At 49.7% G+C, this 19,490-nt stretch overlaps 1 protein-coding gene across 3 annotated transcripts; it reads right to left on the bottom strand.

Moving 5' to 3' along the window:
• Positions 1 to 4,611: 4,611 nt before the first annotated feature.
• CD34 (CD34 molecule) lies at positions 4,612 to 17,169 on the bottom strand. Of its 3 annotated transcripts, none has more exons than XM_068419469.1 (8): positions 16,910 to 17,168; positions 12,080 to 12,202; positions 11,064 to 11,347; positions 10,896 to 10,973; positions 8,310 to 8,457; positions 7,952 to 7,992; positions 7,028 to 7,192; positions 4,612 to 5,309 (listed from the first exon to the last, which is right to left on the bottom strand). In XM_068419469.1, exons 1-8 carry the CDS (start codon positions 16,986 to 16,988, stop codon positions 5,118 to 5,120), a joined length of 1,110 nt encoding a protein of 369 aa, XP_068275570.1. In that variant the 5' UTR covers positions 16,989 to 17,168; the 3' UTR covers positions 4,612 to 5,117. The 3 variants fall into 3 exon arrangements, with proteins under 3 accessions (XP_068275570.1, XP_068275571.1, XP_068275572.1); XM_068419470.1 differs by lacking the exon at positions 16,910 to 17,168 and adding an exon at positions 14,657 to 14,718; XM_068419471.1 differs by lacking the exon at positions 4,612 to 5,309 and adding an exon at positions 6,097 to 6,710 and having other exon boundaries at positions 16,910 to 17,169.
• Between the last annotated feature and the right edge of the window lie 2,321 nt (positions 17,170 to 19,490).

Genomic DNA, 19,490 nt, shown 5'->3' with positions numbered 1-19,490 from the left:
AAGAACCAGAAATAGCAAATAAATAACCAAGGGTTAGTAGAGTAATGTATTGTTTCATTTATAGGAATAAAATATGTAACCTGAAAATAAGCCTCCTAGGTAGAGGCTCTTGGAACATCTTCTATGTCTTACGCAAGACAAAAGAGACATAACTGCTTTCAGCCCTTTTTTTTCCTATGGTTGGAGTAGGAACCTAGAACTAGTCTCCTTTCCCTCAACAAAATAACTTTCCATTAGAAAACTAATAAAAAAACTGTTCAAAATTGTTTTTTTTCCCTCCAGAAGAAAACCACGAAAATTTTTCAATAGGAAAAATCTTAACCCAATGCAATTCCCGCATCTCACTCCACAGCCGTCCCCTCCAAACCAACCCTCTTCCCCAGAAACAACATCCCAGCCTTACACAGTCTTGTCTCACCTGTTTTTTTTAAGGTTAAAAAAGAAAAGTCCTGGCTCACACTAATCTACGTTCATCTCTGGCTCCATCTCAGGGTTTGCAACACGAGCATATTAAAATGTTTTTAGAGCCCAGTTCTTCAGCGTTTGCCTTTGACAGTTTATCTCGAGGGATAGATAATCTCATTTACGTCTGTTACTGCAAATCAAAACACCAGCAAATTAAATGGATCTGAAGGCTAAGATTAAAGACTTAGAACTAAAACACCTGTGAAGTGCCTGTAATGCAAATAGTTGTAAATATAATTTTTTCTGGGGGATGGAAAAGCCCTGCACAGATGCTTGTTCCCTTTACCTTGAAAGCAAAGGCAGAAATACCACATCGCTGCAGACACATTATATACACGGGCATTACGTGACGCCAGATTCTTCTCTGTGGTTAGAAAAGAAGAGAAAAGTACATGAGCTTGGACATCACCAGCGCTGGGAGATGTCTTTATGGCCGTCTGATGATGACTGAGCTTTTGACTGACTCAAAACTGGTTCAACACCTGAATTCAGTGGGACCTGGTCCTGGAGTGGACCAGGCTCTGGTCGCAGGGCTGTGCCCTGGCTCCAACGTGGCTTCGCCAGCTTCTCCTCCAGCAGCCACCTGCAGCAATCCCATGGGTGGTACCAAAGCCTGCCCGTGCTCTGCGCACCCTCTGCTCGGACAGGAACCCGCGTGGCCTGGGAGCAGATGGGGCAGCGAATGTTGTACAACTCCCACACGAGCGTCGCAGGATCAGGCGTCGAACAAGCAGATGGGAAGTGGATTGATGGGAAAGAGTCATTTTAGAAATTTCAGTTTAGATGCTGCCCGTTCCTAGGATATGAGCTTCAAAGCCCTCTGTGCGTGTTACTCCTCTCATGATTTCAGACCGTTAACACGTCACCCTCTTGGCTGCATTGCCGGTGCCCCGGGGTGCAGCAGGGATGGGATGGAGCAGGACCCTTCTTCGGGTGCTGCCTCTGAGTGCACACCGTTACCCAAGTACCAGCCTCCCTCCAGAGCAAAGCATTAACTGTTTTAGCAAAGCACAGCCAGCAGATAGCAGCATTGTTATATATAATAAACCCCAGACTATTTCTGCTGCGGCTTCAAAGTCATGCAGAAACCTTGATGAATTCAACGCTGAGTATTCTCAGCTGCGAGGGTTGTGCTGTTTTTATTATACAAGACATGGAAGATCCACTGAGGGACATAGTTAATAAGACTTAATTAAAAACTTGTTTGCTCTGATAAATTTGATTGGTTTCAGCAATACACAGAGTAAGCCACCTTCAACTCACAGTAGCATTTATGGCAGCTCAGATATGAAGGTATTTCTTCTTTTCTGAAAATATCTTTGATTTCAAACTGTAGAAGGATTCGGGGGCTGCCCTGATGGGAAGCTCCTGCTTCTGTTTCAGGCTAGGACATGGACATGTTATTTAGCAGCTGTGTCACATTTATATTTATATTTAACACCTTGTATTTACCACCATTCTTCCCCAAAGGATGCTTTCATGCTGATTATTTTCATCAGGGCGTTTCACACCGATACAGGGATCCCCACCAGCTGAACAGACTATATATGCACTGTATATGAGCAGGACATGAGAGCCTGAACCAGGCAAGGACCCTTGCATCAACCTTGATCCATGTTTATGGGACAGCAGGTCGCTGGTGGGAGCTGAGATGGATTCAGCCCCACAAAAGTGGCCAAAAAGCAGCTGCGAGCCCGCAGGCAGCGTGGGATGGCGAGAGGAGGCGGCTGCCTGGCAGACGGTGGGACCAGCGAGGAAGGAATGCAAGGCGTTTGATAAGGAAGGAATTATAATAATAAACTTCAGTAGGGCCAGAGCTGAGCCTGCCTGTGTCTACACACAGGCAAAAAACTTCCTGAGCTGGAAGCGCAGCCTTTTCCGCTGGCTCGGCCCCGGCCCGGCCACTGCCGCGCTCGGCACTTCCAGCAATCTGGATGTTTTAGAGAAAGCTTTTGTTTTGCCAAAGCAATTGACTGTAACTTTATTGTCTCTGCTTGGCTCTAGGACATACCCTGAGCTGTGAAAAATGCACCTGATGCTTGATTAGATCTCCTACTTTTGATACAGCAAGTGCTGATTAGATAAACAACTGCCAAAAAAAAAAGCCAGCCCCAGCTCCCCGTCCTGCCCCACAGAGCAAATCAAACCCCTGGAGAGCTTCCCCTGTGCTCTGCAGCAGCTGGGGCTCTCAGGAAAGTAACTTCATCTTCCTGTGTTCCCTTGCAGCCAGGCTGCGGAGGTCAGAGCACCCCAAACTACAACAAACCTGGCAGCGAGGGTTTCTAGCTGTATTCAGACCCCAAAAAGAGCCCAGCGTGCCTCTGCCCGTGAGCCCATGCCAGGAAACATGCACCCAGGGCTAAACAATAACCAGTTCTATCACCCAGTATCCCCTCCCTGACCAAGAAATGGAACTGGGAAAAGGAAAACAGATTTAATAAAATAAAAAACCCAATATCAATACTAATACTACATACACAAAGTTATACTTAGCCCACGTAGTGGTGGTGGTGGTGAAACTCTTCAAGGACAGCAACCACTAAGTGGAGGCAGAGAAGACCAAAGGAAAAAGCCCCACCCAACTGCCCCATTTATAGTGAGTGTGATGTTGATGTTATAGGCTACACCTGTGGGCCAGCCCGGCTCAGCTGCCCCAGCTTTCCTTTCTCAGATCTTTAGCACCTGGCTAACTCCCAACTGCTGATGGCCTTGATCACCATACCATGGCTGGCCACAAACTAAACCAAAATGGAGCAGAAAATTGATTTTATAATTTTATCCCTGCGAAACCAGGACAGTGGGGCATCCCAGAGAGGAGAGGGCTGGGTCAGTAAAGATACCCAGCCCCGAACCTCCTGCTTGCAGTGGAGCTCGAGCATCCTCGCAATAACAGGCACTAAAGGGCTGCTGGGCATCGCCCTGCAAAGCCTTTGGCTGGGTATTGCACAGTGCAGAGTGAGGAAGCCTTCATCTTCATCTTCATCTTCATACACACACACACCCCCTGATGTCAGGTCAGACCCCAGCCCTGCACATCACTCCATGAGACTGGAGTCTCATTTATTTATCCAGGAATTAGCTGGGCACCTTAAACATCAGAAAATCAAACAAACAGGGTTTAATAAAGTGATGTTCATCACTTGTCCTGCAAACGTGTTTGTTGAAAGACAGGGGAAACGTGCAGAGAACAAGCCACAGCCTTTAGTCATGGTATTTCTGCTGGGAAACAACCTCTCTGCGAGGCGTTGTCCTCTCATCGCGCTGGCACACGGCGCAGCCAGAGCCACGCGTCCCGGTGGGATAAACACGCTGGTGTGCCAAGGACACAACAGAGAAGCTGATTTTTAATACTCTTTTTTTTTTTTTTTGAAACTGGGATTATTTACAATGAGATTTGGGAGAAGCAATTCACACCGAAACAAACAAAACCTGAAATATTTTAAACCGTGTTTAAATGACTCTTGCGCCCATGCAGGCAGCACCAGATAATGACGGACGTTGCTCTCATTCCTTTAAGCACTGTACCAAAAAAAAAAAAAAGCTTTCCTCTCAGGTGTTCAACACTGAGAAAATGTTGTGATAAATTCACTGTTGAGAGGGTAGATCAGCTTCAAGGGCCGTTTTTGTCCTTATTACACGGCGTGCAGCACTGCTTGCTTCGGGAGCAGGACCAGCGCAGAGCTTGGTAGGACCCGCTCCCGCTGGTGGGATTGGGGTGCCGGCCTTCACTTCCCAAAGCAAATATACTGATTTTTCTTCTGATGCAGAGGGAGAAACACCCGTCACGGAGCCAGGTCTCGTCCCACGGGGAGCCCTTTGTCATGTTGTATTCCCCAAGCCCTACCCCAGGCAGTACCCTCGTGTCGAGAGGGAGGGCGATGGGCTGCCAGCCCCCTGCCCACGGCCATATCACAGATTCTCCATCTCACGGGGCTCTGCCTCGTCAAACGCCATCTCCAGTCCCTGACATGAAGAGACTGGGGAAGGTTTTCACTCTAAAACAACTACCTGCGTACTGGTAGGATGGAAAAAGAAACAAGTTTGAGATCTATTCACATTTCAACCTTCAATTCCACGTGGAAAGTTTTACACGGAGCTTCAGCAAATTCTGCTGGAGTAGGAAATACTAAAGACACAAAGCAGAAGAAGGGGGGTTAAATGCCTGATGTTCTTAAAAGAGGAAGAAATCCTGCACACAAACATAAAGAGGGGATAAAAAAACAACTCTGTTACCCAAAATTATCTGAAACCTGAGAGGCTTTTGTCACTGAAATCCCAATTTAACTATTTTAATCAGCCTAACACACTGCCACCAAAAATTTTGGCTGTTTGGAGTCCGCCTCTGCTGCAAAGCTGTTCAGGGCTAAGGGCACTTGCATTTCTCATTATGTTCCTCTAACAACAAAAGCAGAGAACAGCTGCGGAAAAGTGTCTTGTGTGGTCAGCAGGGAGAAGTGGGAGGCAGCAGAGAAGCAGGTCTTTGGCAGCTCTGGAGCTGAATGTGCTTTAGGCTGATCATAAAGTTCTTCACAGAAATAGTAATAATAAAAAAAAAAAAGGTCTGCAGTTCCCTAACTGTCCATAGAAATCTCTTGCCCTCCCTTGTCTCTCTGCTCCCCTCCTAGATCGCGGTACAGACACCCTTCGCCTGGTCACATCTCGGTGTCGGCGGGGCTGTGCTGCCGGGCTGAGTGGCCGTTTTTGGAGGATGCTTGGCCGGTCCCGTTCTCCTGAGTCCCACCGTTGAGGTTTGGCTTCTCCTGCAGCTCGGGTTCCTCTTGGTGGGGCATCATCAACATCGTGTTTCCCTGGCTACCGTTTTCTGCGTAGTAGGGGTCTTCAGCCTAAACAGGTACATAAATAACAAAGGCAGAGTTAGGGAAGGGAAAGGGCTGACAGCAAGCGGCTTTGATTGCAGGCAGCGGCTTGGCTGGCTGCCGGCGCTTCCTGGACAGGAGGTACAAACAACCTCAGGCATGGGAACCTAACGAGAAGGGGAACAGAGGGCCTGAACCATGCCATGGCAAGACAAGGAGAGAAAACCAGCCAGGAACTGCATTTTTTTCTCCTGGACCTGAAAAGAGAAGCTGTCAGGTTGTGTTGTTTTTGCATAACTAGGTTTTGGAGCTGACCCTGCCTTGGGTTTGCAAAGCTATGCCGTGACAGCCCACCTCTGCTCCCACTTTGGCCAAGTAACAATCACCACTGAATGAAAGCGATGGAAATTGCCTCTTTTTCCTTTCCCATCCTTCTTTCAGCCTGTAAATAGATGTACAGCTCGCAGCAAGGTCCCAGCAGAAGTGCAGGACTGCCCTCCAGCAGCACCAGCCTCGAGAGCTGGGGGACTGTGAACACACGGATGTTGCTGTGAGGAGCAGATGCCTCTGGAGGACCCAGAGCAACAGCAGAGCTGCCTCCATCCCCCACCACGACAACACCCCGTGTGTTGGACCATGGCAGGTCTGACAGCAATGCGATGGGTGCTGGTGGTCCCGGGCTGCGGTGGACATCGCCAGCTGGCAGCAGAGGTGGGAGCAGGGATGCTGGCACCAGCCCCGCTCCTCACTTGCACAGCAGCATCCTGCACACAGGGCAGGCTCTGAGCTTCCCCTCAGCCCCTTTGCTGACTCCTTCTCCGTGGCAGCGAGGTGGGTGTGCTGGACACATCTCACCCAGAAACTGGATTGACACTGCCCTGAATTTACACAGGCAGCTCCCAGCCACACGGTTACGTTGCCTTTCACTTGCTGCCAGTATCCAGGAGATGGTACCCAGAGGCAGCGGGCTCGAGAGCCCAGGCTGCGATATCCCTGCCTCTGACACATGCACTTGACTTCCCATCTGCATGTTTTGAGAACATCCTTCCTGGCCTTGCAATAACCTGTCATCCTTCCCCAGGACACAACCGTGCACGTGCCCACGAGCAGCGATGGGGGAAAAACATGGCCCGGCCTCACGTTACAGAGGGCTCACGTCCCCGAAAGTCACTGGTAGGGCAGAGTCCTCAGCGGTCAGCATGCCTGGAAAGGGGAAAATGGAAATAGAAAATTTCTTTCTCTTTCTGTCTTGGTATATTTTATTACCATAGCTTGTAAAGTCAGGGGAGAAATAGCCTTTATTACAGCATCGGTACAAGACAGACACATAACTCAAATGCAGCGAATGGAAAGTTAAAGTGTGTCACTTTTAATGACAAATTCATAAGGTTCAGTGTCTCTGGAGAGGTCTTGCTGGATGAGTTCTTACTGCTGAGCAAAAATAAGCGTTAGACCTAGAAGTACGAGCGAGAAAGGGGCGGTCTTCCCACAGCAGCAACCAGCTAAGGGTTAATTTTAGAAGGCAAGAGGTTTCCCTTCACCCCATTCGATCTGGCTTCCCTGCTCCTGCCCTTCACCTCGACCAGGCTGCCCAGGGTCACAACGCATGGTCCGAGCTGTCCCGTCACCCTGGGGACACACACGGAGCCGCAGGGTGCGGAGCAGCCCCCTCCTCTCCCACCCAGGCCCCCCAGACTGCTCGGGGCTCCTCTCTACCTGCCCTCCTGCCAGCTATAAGCACTGACCAGCCGCTCTCCTGCGGGGCTCCAGCTCCGCCGCTTCATCAGGAAATACCCAGCCAAGCCCAGGAACGCCAGCATGAGTCCAGACGTGACCAAGGCGATCAGGGTCTTCTGAGAAAAGTCCTGGTGGTTCCTCACGTTCCCCCGTTTAAGGGATTTTATTCCAAACTGGAAAAAAACACCAAAGAGAGCCGGGAGTCTGACAAGCAGGAAACATGCATCTGCTGAACAGGCACAGGGCTTAAAACAATGCTGCTCTTCACCTCCTTGTTAAACTTCACGGAAACAAAGCTGGGCTTTGCTAGCCCAGCTCCTGAGCTTTGTGCTTGCCCTGTGAGCTCTCACATCCTCGTGGTCTCATTTCCATCCCAGCGTCTTCCGTGGCACAGGGAAATGTTTTCCCTTGGACAAGAGCGCTCAGGCCCTGGGATTTGGAGCATGCATCTGCACGGCTGGGATCTCTGTGCGCTGCTGTTGCAGCTCCGTTGGCTGCCGTTTACACAGGCACCTGCAGCTTGGCTTTCCAAGCCGATGGCAGCCTCGCTGGCGTGATGAGAGGAGGAATTAATTAATGTCAGTGTGGTACTTTGAGGAAGCAGAGTGCCAATTACATCCTAAGAGTTATTGCTGGGATCTAGTCCTTTTTTTACAAAAATGCTACCAAATTTTACAGTAACTATTTCAAGCATTTCTGCCTTCAGTGGCTGTGTCAGTGCTCTGACGGGGCACCGCTGCCTCGCTGCACGGCTCATGGTTGGCTCCAACCATCTCACGTGCCAACTCTCAACAAATGCCTTTGAGGCGGAGGCAGGTTCAGGTCTCAGCCGTCTGCCCCAGCCTCAACTGACTGTCTAAACATCTTTCTGCAGCTGCTCAGGCCACCCGTTTTTCCCAGCTCAAGGAACTGAATTTGCTCAAGGAATTTACCTTTTCCCAGTGAGACTCCTGGAGCACATCTGTAGCAGGATCTGCAAGGTTGAAAACAGGAGAGGCACATTACATAGAGGGTCACGCTGCAGCTCATGGCAGCACTGAAGAGCCTGGCCATCGCTGACCATGGAGGAGCCGTGAGCCCCTTTGCTGCTCCAGAGGCAACGCCATGGCTCCCTGGATCTAGCAAGACCCCAGAAGGAAGAGCAGTAGCTGCGGAGAGGAGCATCCTCCAGGCTGTAACAGGGGATTTGTGTTCCAGAGCCTCTCCCCACAAACGCCCCTCTCTCATTGCCCACATAGAGGTCATCATCCAGCGGTACCAATGACAGCCACAGGAATTTACTCCACTGACCTCTCTCCCCGACGAGGATGAGGAGCATACAGTCGTGGTCCACCTCGGATTTAGCGAGTTTGATCTGGCAGGGGGAGGGAATGCGGTGGGTGCTCTCTTCACATATTGCACTCCATAAGTCCGAGCCCTTCATCTCTAAAAAGTGTTTCTGCAAAATTTTCAAACAAACAGCCATTGAACCAACCAAACTGATTAATTCTTCACCTCAGCTATGCTGAGGATACTACAGGTAGTGCTGTGCCTTCACCCTTTGTGTTTCAGTGGCTGATCTGTGCTGTGCAAAGCTGAGCAGAAGCAACAAGGGACAAACAGCGCTGGGCTGGGCGTCAGCCCTTCACCTCCCACTTCACCACTGCTTCGGGCTCCAATACCAACACCTAGAAAATGGAGATGCTTATTTCTTGTTTCTTAACTTTATGAGATGAAATTAAATGAAGATATTTCTGGCAACTCTTGCAAATGGCATTTAAACAAAGCTAAATTTGGGATCTGAATTGCATGGCAAGTCCCTCCGAAACAGCCGCCTGAAGAGCCCCATTGTTTCAGAGTCCCAGGCAGGGGCTGGGAAAGGAGGGAAATAACAAAGAAGCATTGAGCCTTCCTGTTTAGGAAATGTCTTCAATGTTTTTGCTAGGTTGCTGATCAAAGGCTCGGCAAAAAAATACAAATTTCTCACATTTTAGAGCTGAAGCAACTCTTGGATGGAAGAGGAAGAGGAGTGAGGAGCTGCAGCCTTTCCCTTCTGTGGGCCAATTCCTCTATCAGACAGGACAGGCTTTCTCCTCGGGTCTATTTTCAGCCACAGTCAGGCTCGCAGACAGAGCCCACCGTTGCTAAAAGACATTATCATCTTCCCCAACATCCTCCCAGCTGGGGACATCATCTGAGCTGTGGCTGTGCCCACCCCTCGAGACAGACACTGGCTCCAGCTGAATCCTGTGTCCTGCCCCTACCCTCCCCTCACTCCCCGGGAGGTTCCCACCAACGTGGGGCTGCGAAAGAGGAGCAAACCCTCTTGTCTTGCAGAGCCGGGCAGCTCAGTGCCGTCCTCTCTTTGCCTTAGAATCGCCTCAGCGTTGTGCTCAGATTGCCACATCTCCTTAGCACACAAAAACGAGGAAACTTATCCATGGGAGAATAACAAACAAATCATTTTCAGCTGTTTCTATAGAGCTTGGCTTGGGGTGAGAAAGGCCAAGATGGAACAAGAGACCCAAGTGTGTATTTTCCTTTCTCTGCTGTGGAAAGAACTCATCGGAGTGTCAGAATTTCCCTTTGCAATTAGCAGCGCTGGGTGCCAGCGTATTGCTCATTTGCTTTGGGAAGGGCCAGCAGGAAAGCAAGGCACGGCACGGTCCCTCCTATCTGCTCTCCTCGCAGACGCTCTTATCTGCTTCCCAGGTCCATCGGCTGCTGAGCCTGAGCTGGTTTTTCCCACTCGGGGATTGCTGAGGCACGGGAGAGGTCTGCTGCGGGGTGAGGGCTCCCAGAAAAACATGGCTGGAAGTGGGGCATCTTGACTCATTTCACGTGGAGGGAGGGTGAAGAGTGTGTGAAATTAGATATGACTCTATAGGATATTCTGTGTGTGATGTATGCATCCGTGTAGGTGTGTGCAGGTATGTAAGGCACACACCCCGTGCCCAGGAGGGGCCGTTGCCCTGTAGATGGCATCTGTGATCAGAATCACTCGCTCCCGGAGGAGTTTCCATGCGAATTCTGGCTAAAGTGCAATCCCTGTAAGCAGGAGCAAGTCTAAATGCCATTTAATCACCAACTTGCAGAGAGAAGCCAGGTAAGAATTCACTCCACCTAAGTGGTGGCAGTATGGCTGAGCAGCAGAAGTAAAATTAATCGTCATTTTATACCCAGGGCATTGCCAAGTCTGCTGTCCCACAAGCTCCAGCACCCTCTGCCCTCTGTTGCGGGCTGTACCTCCAGCGTGAAGGGTTTCCTGCCTCCCAGCCACAACAGTGTCTCAGACGGACCCTCTTCTGCTTTTATAAATGCTTCATTTTTGGTGCACAAGGCCAAGGGCAATTACAGAGAGCCTGGGATTCCCTTAGGACTCCATGCAGACACTGATCAGCTGCCCGTGCTCCTTCAGATGCCCTGAGTTCTTTCTGAGGGCAGTTGGCAAGACAAAAAAAAAAGGCGCTCGCATTCCCAACAGGGAAGAGGAAGAAGAAGAACAAAGGCAATTTCCTGTTACACATGGTGGGAGATACTTCAGAAGTGAAACTGACCCCAGAGCTTAACCATGAAAAAGGAGGTTTCATGCAACCAGGAGATTGCATTTCCCTGGGGACTGCTGGGAGCATCCCTTTGGGAACCTCCTGGCACTGCTGGAAGCATCCCCACAGGATCCCCCTGGCACTGCTGGGAGCATCCCCACCTATGTCAGTTTGGCACAGCTCAGATGCTGTGTCCCAGGGATAACAGCGTGAGCTCCACACCCCAAACCGCCCCCCATGTATGGTTGGTGACCCCATCGCTGCAAGCCTGAGAGCACTGCAGGAACCTGCCCTTGGCTGTTTGCTTGCAGCCCCCCTCCTTCTGCGTGTCCGCCCCCGGGCTGCAACTCACACAAGTGTTGGACTCGTTGAGCTGCAAGCAGATGGCTCCAGTGTCACTCACTTCTTTGACATTGTGGCATGTGATGGGCTGGAAGGGAAAACACACAGTGGTGGTATCAGAGAACAAGTCCAGCCTCCTCGTGGTCCTGCAGCCTGCGGTCCCCAGCCACATCCTCACCTTCGGGATGTCCTTGCCCGTGTGCAGCGGCGTGGTGGCAGCTGAGATGGGAGGATGCTCCGAGGTGGCAGGAGAGCTCATCAGAGCCGGTGTGGACCCTGGGGTTTCTGCAGTCACGCTGGGTTGTGTCGCCGGGCTCTCGGTGGTGGGGACCCCTCGGCTCGTGTGGTCTGGCTCTGAGGGGGTGCCCAGCGACTGCGTGGGGGCTAGGCTGGGCTGGGGGCTCGTCCGCTCGCTGCTGAGCACCAGCGTGGTGGGGCTGGATGCCAGGGACCCGGCTGCAGCTTCAGTTGGGAAGAAATGCGATGAAAAGGGTACACGAGAAAGCTTAAGTCCTCTAAAATCAATGCGTGGCATTGCGATGACTGAAGTACAATATTGATTTGTCATAGCCAGCGGTACCAGAACGCGTTACTGGCTGTGTAAGAAACGCGCATTAGACTTGCTTCAGTTGCCTAATTGTTACATGGGCTTCCTAATCTGTTTACAATGGGCTAATTTCCTGGGCATACGCAGTACCACAGCAAGGATGCCATGGCCCGACCTCGGCATCGCCCTCGTCTCCCCCTTGACCCAGAGCCCTCAAAATGCTGTGCTGCTCTCAAACAGCGTAAGAGTAGGGCACCGCACATCTGCGCAAGGTTCCCTGCTTCAGAGCTCTTCAGAGCCTTGGCCTCTTCTCGGAAAGGCTGGCAGACCCCTTATGGGTGCTATTTGCTGAGCAAATAGGTATGTTGAGATAAAAGATTAATGAGCATTTTGTCCCATCATCTCCTGGCTGTTTTGAAAAGGATGGGTCTAAGCTGCCCGTCCTGAAGACAGCAGTGTTAGGTTGCCCCAGGGGGGATGTTTTTGGACAGGATTAAAGCTTTTGACCATACTGTCAGGCTCTTTTTTGAGAGCACAACCCATGCACCGACTGTGCACTTTCATAGGGCAAGCCTGTGCACTCAATAAATCTGATTATTAATGCAAATGCTACGAGGAAACATGGTGGGAGTGAGGGGAGTGATTACCAGACGTCTCTGGCGTTGGCTCGGCACTGCTGGAGGCTCTGGGATCTCCGGTGGCTGCCATGCTGCTGGTGTCTTTCGTTGCCGTTGGTGTGGGGGTGTCTGTTGGGCTCCCAAAAGCATTGCCTGGGGATAGAGGAAGGTGTTAGGGGCTGCCAACCCCCCATCCCAGCCCCAAGCCCCTGCCTGTCCCCAAGGGTCCCTGAGGGCAGGGAGGCATTAGCTGCTTTCACAAATTCACTTTCTTCTTGCCCCAAAATGGCAGCAGGCTTAGACTTATACTCAGAGACTGAACACTTCAGCTGGGTGAGCACCAAACCTTGGTGCAGCCCTTGCAGAGGCTCCAGGGCTCCTGGGCGGCACTGGAGAAGATCAGGCTCCTTTCTGCCCTCATCCTGCCCCATCCTCGGGCTTACCGAGGGATGCACAAAGCTCTGCACAAAGCTGGATTTCATAGTAGTTTGGGTTTATAATCCTTGGAGGAAAGACTCAGGCCTTGGAAGAGATCACTTGTGTGCCTCAGGAAAAATAAGTTGGATTTGCAGTTGCAGGCACGATCTCAAAGTAAACAGAAACATTCCCATTGGCTTGGGATCAGCTCTGACTCATGAGCAAAAACATCTTTGGAGGTAAAACAGACTGTTTGGAGAACGGTTTGCTGTTCTAACTTAAAGTTTATATATTGCTTCCTGGTATGTTACAGAGATGACACTTCCAGCTTTTCCTGCTGAAATGAACTATATGAGTCAGTGCAAATGCATTTCTTCCCATTTCTTAACCTTTTCTATTCTTAAGAGCTATTTCCACTCTTAACAAACAGCTTCAGCCTCTGCTCCAGGGCTGTTGCTGTTTAAGATTCTTATCCAGACACTAAAGAGCAAATCATACAAAATGTGTTGTTTCATTTGCATTTCTGCCCAGGGGAGCCCGAGCTCCAAGAAGAGTTACTTCATCCTTTGGGATGGTGCAGCACTGACAGGTCCTGACCAGCCCCCCGGCCCCGGTGTCAGGGCAGCGGCCGGGCTGAAGGCACGTGTTTCCCGTTAAATACACAGCTACGTGTTGTGCAACACCACAACACCCATCCCATCCCGTCCTGTCCCATCCATTCCTTCCCATCTCGTCCCATCCCGCCCCATCCATCCCTTCCCATCCATCCCATCCCCTCTGCAGCTGCTCCGGGTGCGGGAGCACCGGGGGAGGCGGGGGCCCTGCCGAGGGCTCGGCGCAGGTGTCTGGAGCTGGGATTTAGGTTCTGGCACTGCTTTTATTTAAGGGAGAAGTTTCTTCTCTCCAAGACAATTCAGTTCCAACTGGTTAAATCACCAAGGTTTTCTGATGGATTTTAACAAATCAAAAGCAGGAGGCATGACTGCATGCCCAGAATCATGAGCAGCACAAAGTTAAATCCATGTTCCAACACAGCTTTGTGTTCGCATGGACGTTAGCAGGAAACTTTACATCACCAGAACAATGTAGCGCCTGGACTTGACCTCCCCAAGTGCCACAGCCACCCAAGCACCTTTGAACTATTCCAGATGTTTGCAAAGCACCAGAGGTATTTCTAATCAAAGTCCTTTCACCACTGGATATCATAAATTGAAGCCTGGATTATTGCTCAGTGTAATTTCTGAGAAGACCTGTCACATAGTATTTCTTTTTCTTTCCTTCATCGTACCGTATGCAGGCACTTTTATAGAAAACATGGCTAAGTTTTTTTGAAACCTTGGGACTCATGAAGATAAATAACGATCCAGATGTGGGCTGGATAATCCACTCAGCTAAAGTGAGTCATTTATTGCAGCACACATTTTTACTAGCTTTGCTAAACTTTGTCAATTTGGTAGTATGGAGGGTTTGAGAGTTTAAGTCAAGCCAGTTATCAACCTTGGAGAAATCTTCACCTGGTAGTGCTAGAACATGCAGGAGCAAAACAGGCAGATGTGTGAAATAAAACCATACGTCACAGTGCCTATTGTGTTTACCTGAAAGAGTAAATGCCTCTGATTTTTAAAGATATTTTAATAAGGGGGCTTAGGAATTATCGCAGCTCAAATCAAATAAAAAAAAAAGCAATAATATAAATGTTAAAGTAGTTGACTTGGTCCAACTGGGCACTAAACAAGGACCATACAAGGCAAAACGCCGCAGCGGCAAAGACTCATGAAACAGGAGAAAAGTTTCCGTAATTCCTGCCCTACTCTTCACCCACAGCAATTTAAACACGGGGTTTTCTTCCCGGCACGGCGGAAGGTGCAACCCACAGGGCATCCCCTGACAGCACCTCCCGTGCTGCTACAAGCTGAGACCCCAACCTCTCGGTACAGCTTTCTGGGTGCCCACCTCAGCGCTCTGACACGGCAGCCCTGTGCGAGGGCAGTTTTTAAACTCTGTGCGTTTAACAAAGTCTTTTTCCAAGCTCAGCCAGTGCACCTGAAGCTGCAAGGGCTGCGGCTGAGCTACGGCACCGCGGCCCCGCTGGTACCAGCGGGTGAGTGACCGCAGGACACAGAGCTCCGACCCTGCAGCCGACCCCCTTCCCACAGCAGCTCCTCGAGCGCCCCAGCCCGCGTTACTCACGCCTTCCCAGTTTTCCTGCTCTCAGACATGTGGCAGGAATTCAAGCGGGTGGAGCCCTCTTCCCTCTGGAAATATCTGATAAAAATCCCTTCCCTCCCCCTTTTTCCTTCTCCCACGCAGGATATGGGTGTGGGGCCGCGGTCACGCAGGGCAGGGGGCTGCAGGGAGCCCCCCGAGCCGCCCCGCTGAACCCCAGCTGCTGCACCGAGGGGGTTCTTGGGCTCAGGGCCTCTCTGGGAGCCCAGCACCTTCCCAGGGACCGAGGTTGCTCCTGGCTTGAGCAGTTACATGCAGCCCTCTAAGGGGTGTTAAACTCCAGTGGCTGTGAGCTTTAAAGCCCCTTTTGCTTCCCTGATATCTAGAGCTTTTCTAGATCTTGTAAAAGGAATGAAGGAAAGAAAGAATGTTTTAAGATGAGAAGAAAATAGATTTTTTTAAAAAAATCAAGTTTGGCAGAGATGAATAAAATAGAGAAAAATTAAAAATGTGTTTGTATTAGGAACAAATAGAATATGTACTTTCTTTTCCATTAAGTTTTGAGACAAGCACAGGACAGCTCTGCACATGGTTTATCAATACCCCATTTTGCCACTGCAAGCTGCTCGCAGCATCGGAGCACTGCGTGGGCAGAGGGTTCCCGAGCAGCCCCGGAGCATCAGCCCACTCTGCGGGGCAGGGACCAGTGTAAGCTTCTCCCACACTCAAAGCAACCCAGCGGTTTCCCCAATGGATCAGGCAAACCCTAGAACTGAGCATTTCACACGCGATTCGCTCCGTGCGAGGCTGCTCCTTGCTCTGGAGGTCAGCAGCGACTTGGTACCCAGCCTCCCCACGCCGCATCCACGCGTGGCACCGGTAGAAGACCTGCACCCAGCCCAGCGTGGCACGTGGTTGGCTTTTTTCCCCCCCTGTAAAATGTGTGCTTTTAGCTGGAGCTGTCCTGGGGGAGCCAGTAGCAAACCTGAGCAGAAACCCCCAGAACTGGGATATGTCCATGGGGAGCTGCACAACTGAAACCTCCTCTTGATGCATTCGGGCTCCCCAAAGAGGTGGGGAGCGTGCAGAGCCCCAAGGGGCAGCTCCCCAGGTTTTCTCCCCTCTGCACAGCGGCTCCACTGAACAGAAATAACCCCCCTCTGCTTTCCAGCCAGTGCTAATAAAGCCCTGGAATATCCTGCAGAAACACGAGTGTTGGCTGTGCCGGCAAAAGGAGCGACATTCTGCAGCATTAAACCCCCTGTCACCTGGTACCTTTGTCTTTACGAAGGCAAAGCTTTTTATCACTTTTTCTATCACTTTTTCTTTGCACTACAAGGTACGTTTCAGGTAAACACTTTTGTCTCACACCCTCGCTCGCTGCTTGCTTCAGCCCAACCAGACAGTCCTGAATTTTATTTCTCTCAAATAAGATTTTCTTTTTTTTTTTTTCCTTCCTGTAAAATTAACATAGACTGGAGGGTCAGGCACAGCAGCTCAGGTGAGCAATATACCTTGGCAGCAAAGGGAACATGAAAAGAGCACCGTGAAACAGAAGAACAAAATACAGCAAATTCTTTCAACAGATCTAGTTGCTCACACTCATGTGAACAAGGAAAAATTACATTTGAGGAGACACCCGCAGGGTCCTGGCTCCTGTCCCAGCACAGAGTGCTGCTTCACTTTTTTTAGTCCCTTTTTATTACTTTATGGTTGTTGGGTTTGGGACAAAAACGATAATATTTCCTTAAAATATAACCCTTTAAATGTACTATCTAGAGAAAATCTCTGTAGTATTATTCACTTTTTCATACGATGAATATTTGAAGAGCTGGAATAGGAGATTTTAATATTTATGGAGATTCATTTGATTTTCAGAAAATGTTTAGTTCCCCCCACAAAGCAGAAGTAAGGCTAATTCACACCAACGCAGACTGGGAAACAACTTGAGCTGTGGCTGCACTCTACAGCTTTGCATCCCCTCGTGTTACCTGTGGTATTACAGGGAGCTCTTACACCCCCATTGCTCTCCTTTTCAAACCAGCAGCGTTTTCCGTTTGCAGCACATCGCCGTGGATGCCTGATGCAGAGCAGGTCTGTGAAACATCCCTGCAGCGTTCTTCACGTGAAATTGCAATCCCCACTGAACGCTCAGTAAAATGCATCCCCCCAAGCCGCTGCTGCAGAAGTTACAAAGAAGTTACCCCATGCACTAGTCTCATGCTGCTCTACTACTCCGTGCTTGTAACCCTGGTATTTGCTTCAGCCAATACTCACCAGACAACTCCACAACACAGAACACGATCCAGAGAAGCTGCCTCCACTTCATTATTTTTAAACTTCCCAAGAACAGCATTCCTGCTCGCAGCTCCCACTACAACTGGCTCTGGCTGTGACAGCTCTTGGGTTTTCAGTCCTGCAGCAGCTCTGAGCCGCTTGGTTTTAGTTCAAGGCTTTGAGATCACTCGGTTGTGGGGTGGGTTTCTCTTCAGGGGTTGTGCTTATAGTTCAAGACTGCGAGGTGGAGTTTCTCCGATTTGATTTCACAGTTTTATATAGTTCATGGCAACCTCACTATCACTTAGGTAATTTTCTCCTCCCTACTTTCCTGCCAGCGCTTCAAAACAAACAAAAGAGCAACCCTCTCCCCAGCAAAGGATCCCAAAGCCTCCCTGGGCTTAACTCTTTCCTGAGAGCTGCTTGCTTTCCCGTTGAAGGGAAGGCAGGGATACAACGTGCTCCAGCTGGAAGGAAGGATTACAGTGGAGCCTGCTGCTAAACTTCCCTCAAAGCAAAGTAAACACACTCTGATGAGCGCAGAGAAGTGGAGAAAGCCCAGGTCCAGCCACTGCCAGCGAGCCCCACGCACGGTCCCAGGGCTGTGCTGTGGCCAGCGCCGTGGAAAGGGGGGAACTCTGGAAACTGACTTCAGAATCTGGCATTTTCTCAGCAAATTAAGCAAGGAACTCAAGGATGCAAAAATCATCACTGACCTGAAGAGAAGTAACTCCATTAGCTTCACTAAATTGGCTTCGGCCAGAGAGCACAAATGAAATGGTTTAGAGAGGGTCTGGGGGAGAGAAAAACCCACAGGCAAAAACTTCTGCATAAAACCTGGAGCAGAAGAGGGACTCGAGACTAATAAACAACTTCCTGCAGCTCATTTCCATTAATGACACATTATAGAAAAATTAAAAACAGTATAGAAATCCTGACTTCAGTTTTATTACCAGGCTGAACTTCACCAGGTGGCAGTGGCTGGCCCTGGCTCTCCGGATCTCCAGTGGCTGCACCGCAGACGCGTGGGGGACCAGCTCTGGAGCCGGCAGGACAAGGGATGCTCTGCAGCAGGCAGCAAACAGGGCTGAGTCAATGCATCCTAACATGGCCTTAAAGAAACACAAATATCTCCAAAAGGATAGATTTAAAAAAATATATATTTTTTTTTTTTTTTAATTTAAAAATACTTTGGTGTTGATTTTTATGTCTGGGGACACCAAAGAGAACAGAAATATCTTAGTAGCAATTTTGGCCTCTGGGGAGAAGAAAAAGAAAAAAGATACGATCACTTGGGAAACTAAACTCCGGTTAAGTCTGAATTCTTCCTTTTCTTTGACAGCTAAATGGTGCGATCACTAAAGGAGTTGTTGCTAAGAGGAAATCAAAAATGAGGTGGCCAGGAAAAGAGCTATGGAAGGAAGGACAACGAAGCACTTGCTCATGTATTATCTTTTTGTGGATGCCCCCATTACACTTCTACAGTCATATGGCTACGGTCAGCAACAGGATTAAGAGAGAGAAAAAAACCTGGGGTAGTATTGTGTACACAGAGACCCGCAAAGAGCATTTCCAGTACACACATTCACTGGGATGACAAAATTCCAGTAGCTTTTGCTTTTAGCATAGGACAGGGGGTTGGACGAGATGATGTTTAAAGGTCCCTTCCAACCCAAACCATTCTGTGGTTCTATGACAGGAAAATGTCTCTTGGAAGGAAACATCTGCAGCTAAGAAACGTGCTCCAACATCTGTGTAAAGATTTCTGTTATGTTCAGTAATCTATTACTGTATGACAGAGGGATACAGCTCTATCAAAGACCAAAATATCCTGGTCTACAACAGTGTAAAACCCGAGTGTGGACACACCCCAGCTGTCTCCAACAGCTCCCACCACACATTTTCTCTTATTTCCTCCCTCAAATACACATGCCCACATTGGGAAGCGCACGACTCGGTACATAACACAGGCTTGCATGCGTATCAGTTTAGAAAATATATTCAGAAGATGAAATGAGAAAAGCAGAGTGAGACAAAGGTCCTATTTAAATAACAGATTTTTTTTTTGTTTACTGTTGAAGTGAGAATTTGAATACCACAACTAAAAATAAAAAGTTGAAATTTCAAAGTATCAGCCCCTAGGAAGACAGGAGACCATCTGGAGAGGACCAACATCCCATCACACTGAAAAGCATCACAAAGAGCTGCCAAGCTACCTCTGGCACCACAGGGCTCGGGGCCGCTCTGCTCCAGTGACGGCAAAAATCTCAGAAATGCTTCGAAATTTTATTTTGGTACTAAAAATAAGTGAATTGTAGGAAAAGACTAAAACAAAGCAGCTCGTGCTGAGCCCCTTGTTTGCATGGGAGTTGCAGCAGAGGTCTAGACCACGAGCTGGCGCAGCCCCATGGCAGGTCCCCCTGTGCCCCCAGCCCCTCCTGCCCACCCCGGGGGTCCCCCCCACCCCACTGGGTTTCCTGCCATTCTCCTCCAACGCTGCTCCAGGCTCCTGAATGAAAGAAACCAACAGAATCATCCGGGCTTGGCTGCCGGTTTTATTTCACCTTTCAAAAGCAGACTA

The sequence above is a fragment of the Nyctibius grandis genome, chromosome 27 (genome assembly GCF_013368605.1).
Source record: "Nyctibius grandis isolate bNycGra1 chromosome 27, bNycGra1.pri, whole genome shotgun sequence".
Taxonomy (NCBI): Eukaryota; Metazoa; Chordata; class Aves; order Nyctibiiformes; family Nyctibiidae; genus Nyctibius; species Nyctibius grandis.
The sequence above is the reverse complement of the archived record's forward strand: the minus strand, read 5'-3'. Positions and strand labels throughout refer to the sequence as shown.

Bases quoted from the DNA above. Each gene is read 5' to 3' on its own strand.
- CD34 (XM_068419469.1), bottom strand. From the start codon at position 16,988: ATGCTGTTCTTGGGAAGTTTAAAAATAATGAAGTGGAGGCAGCTTCTC. The intron at 11,348-12,079 runs GTAATCACTCCC...TCCCAACTGAAG, and splicing joins GCCAACGCCAGAGACGTCTG to CTGCAGCCGGGTCCCTGGCA. The intron at 5,310-7,027 runs GTCAGTGCTTAT...GTACCTGTTTAG, and splicing joins GCCCCGCAGGAGAGCGGCTG to GCTGAAGACCCCTACTACGC.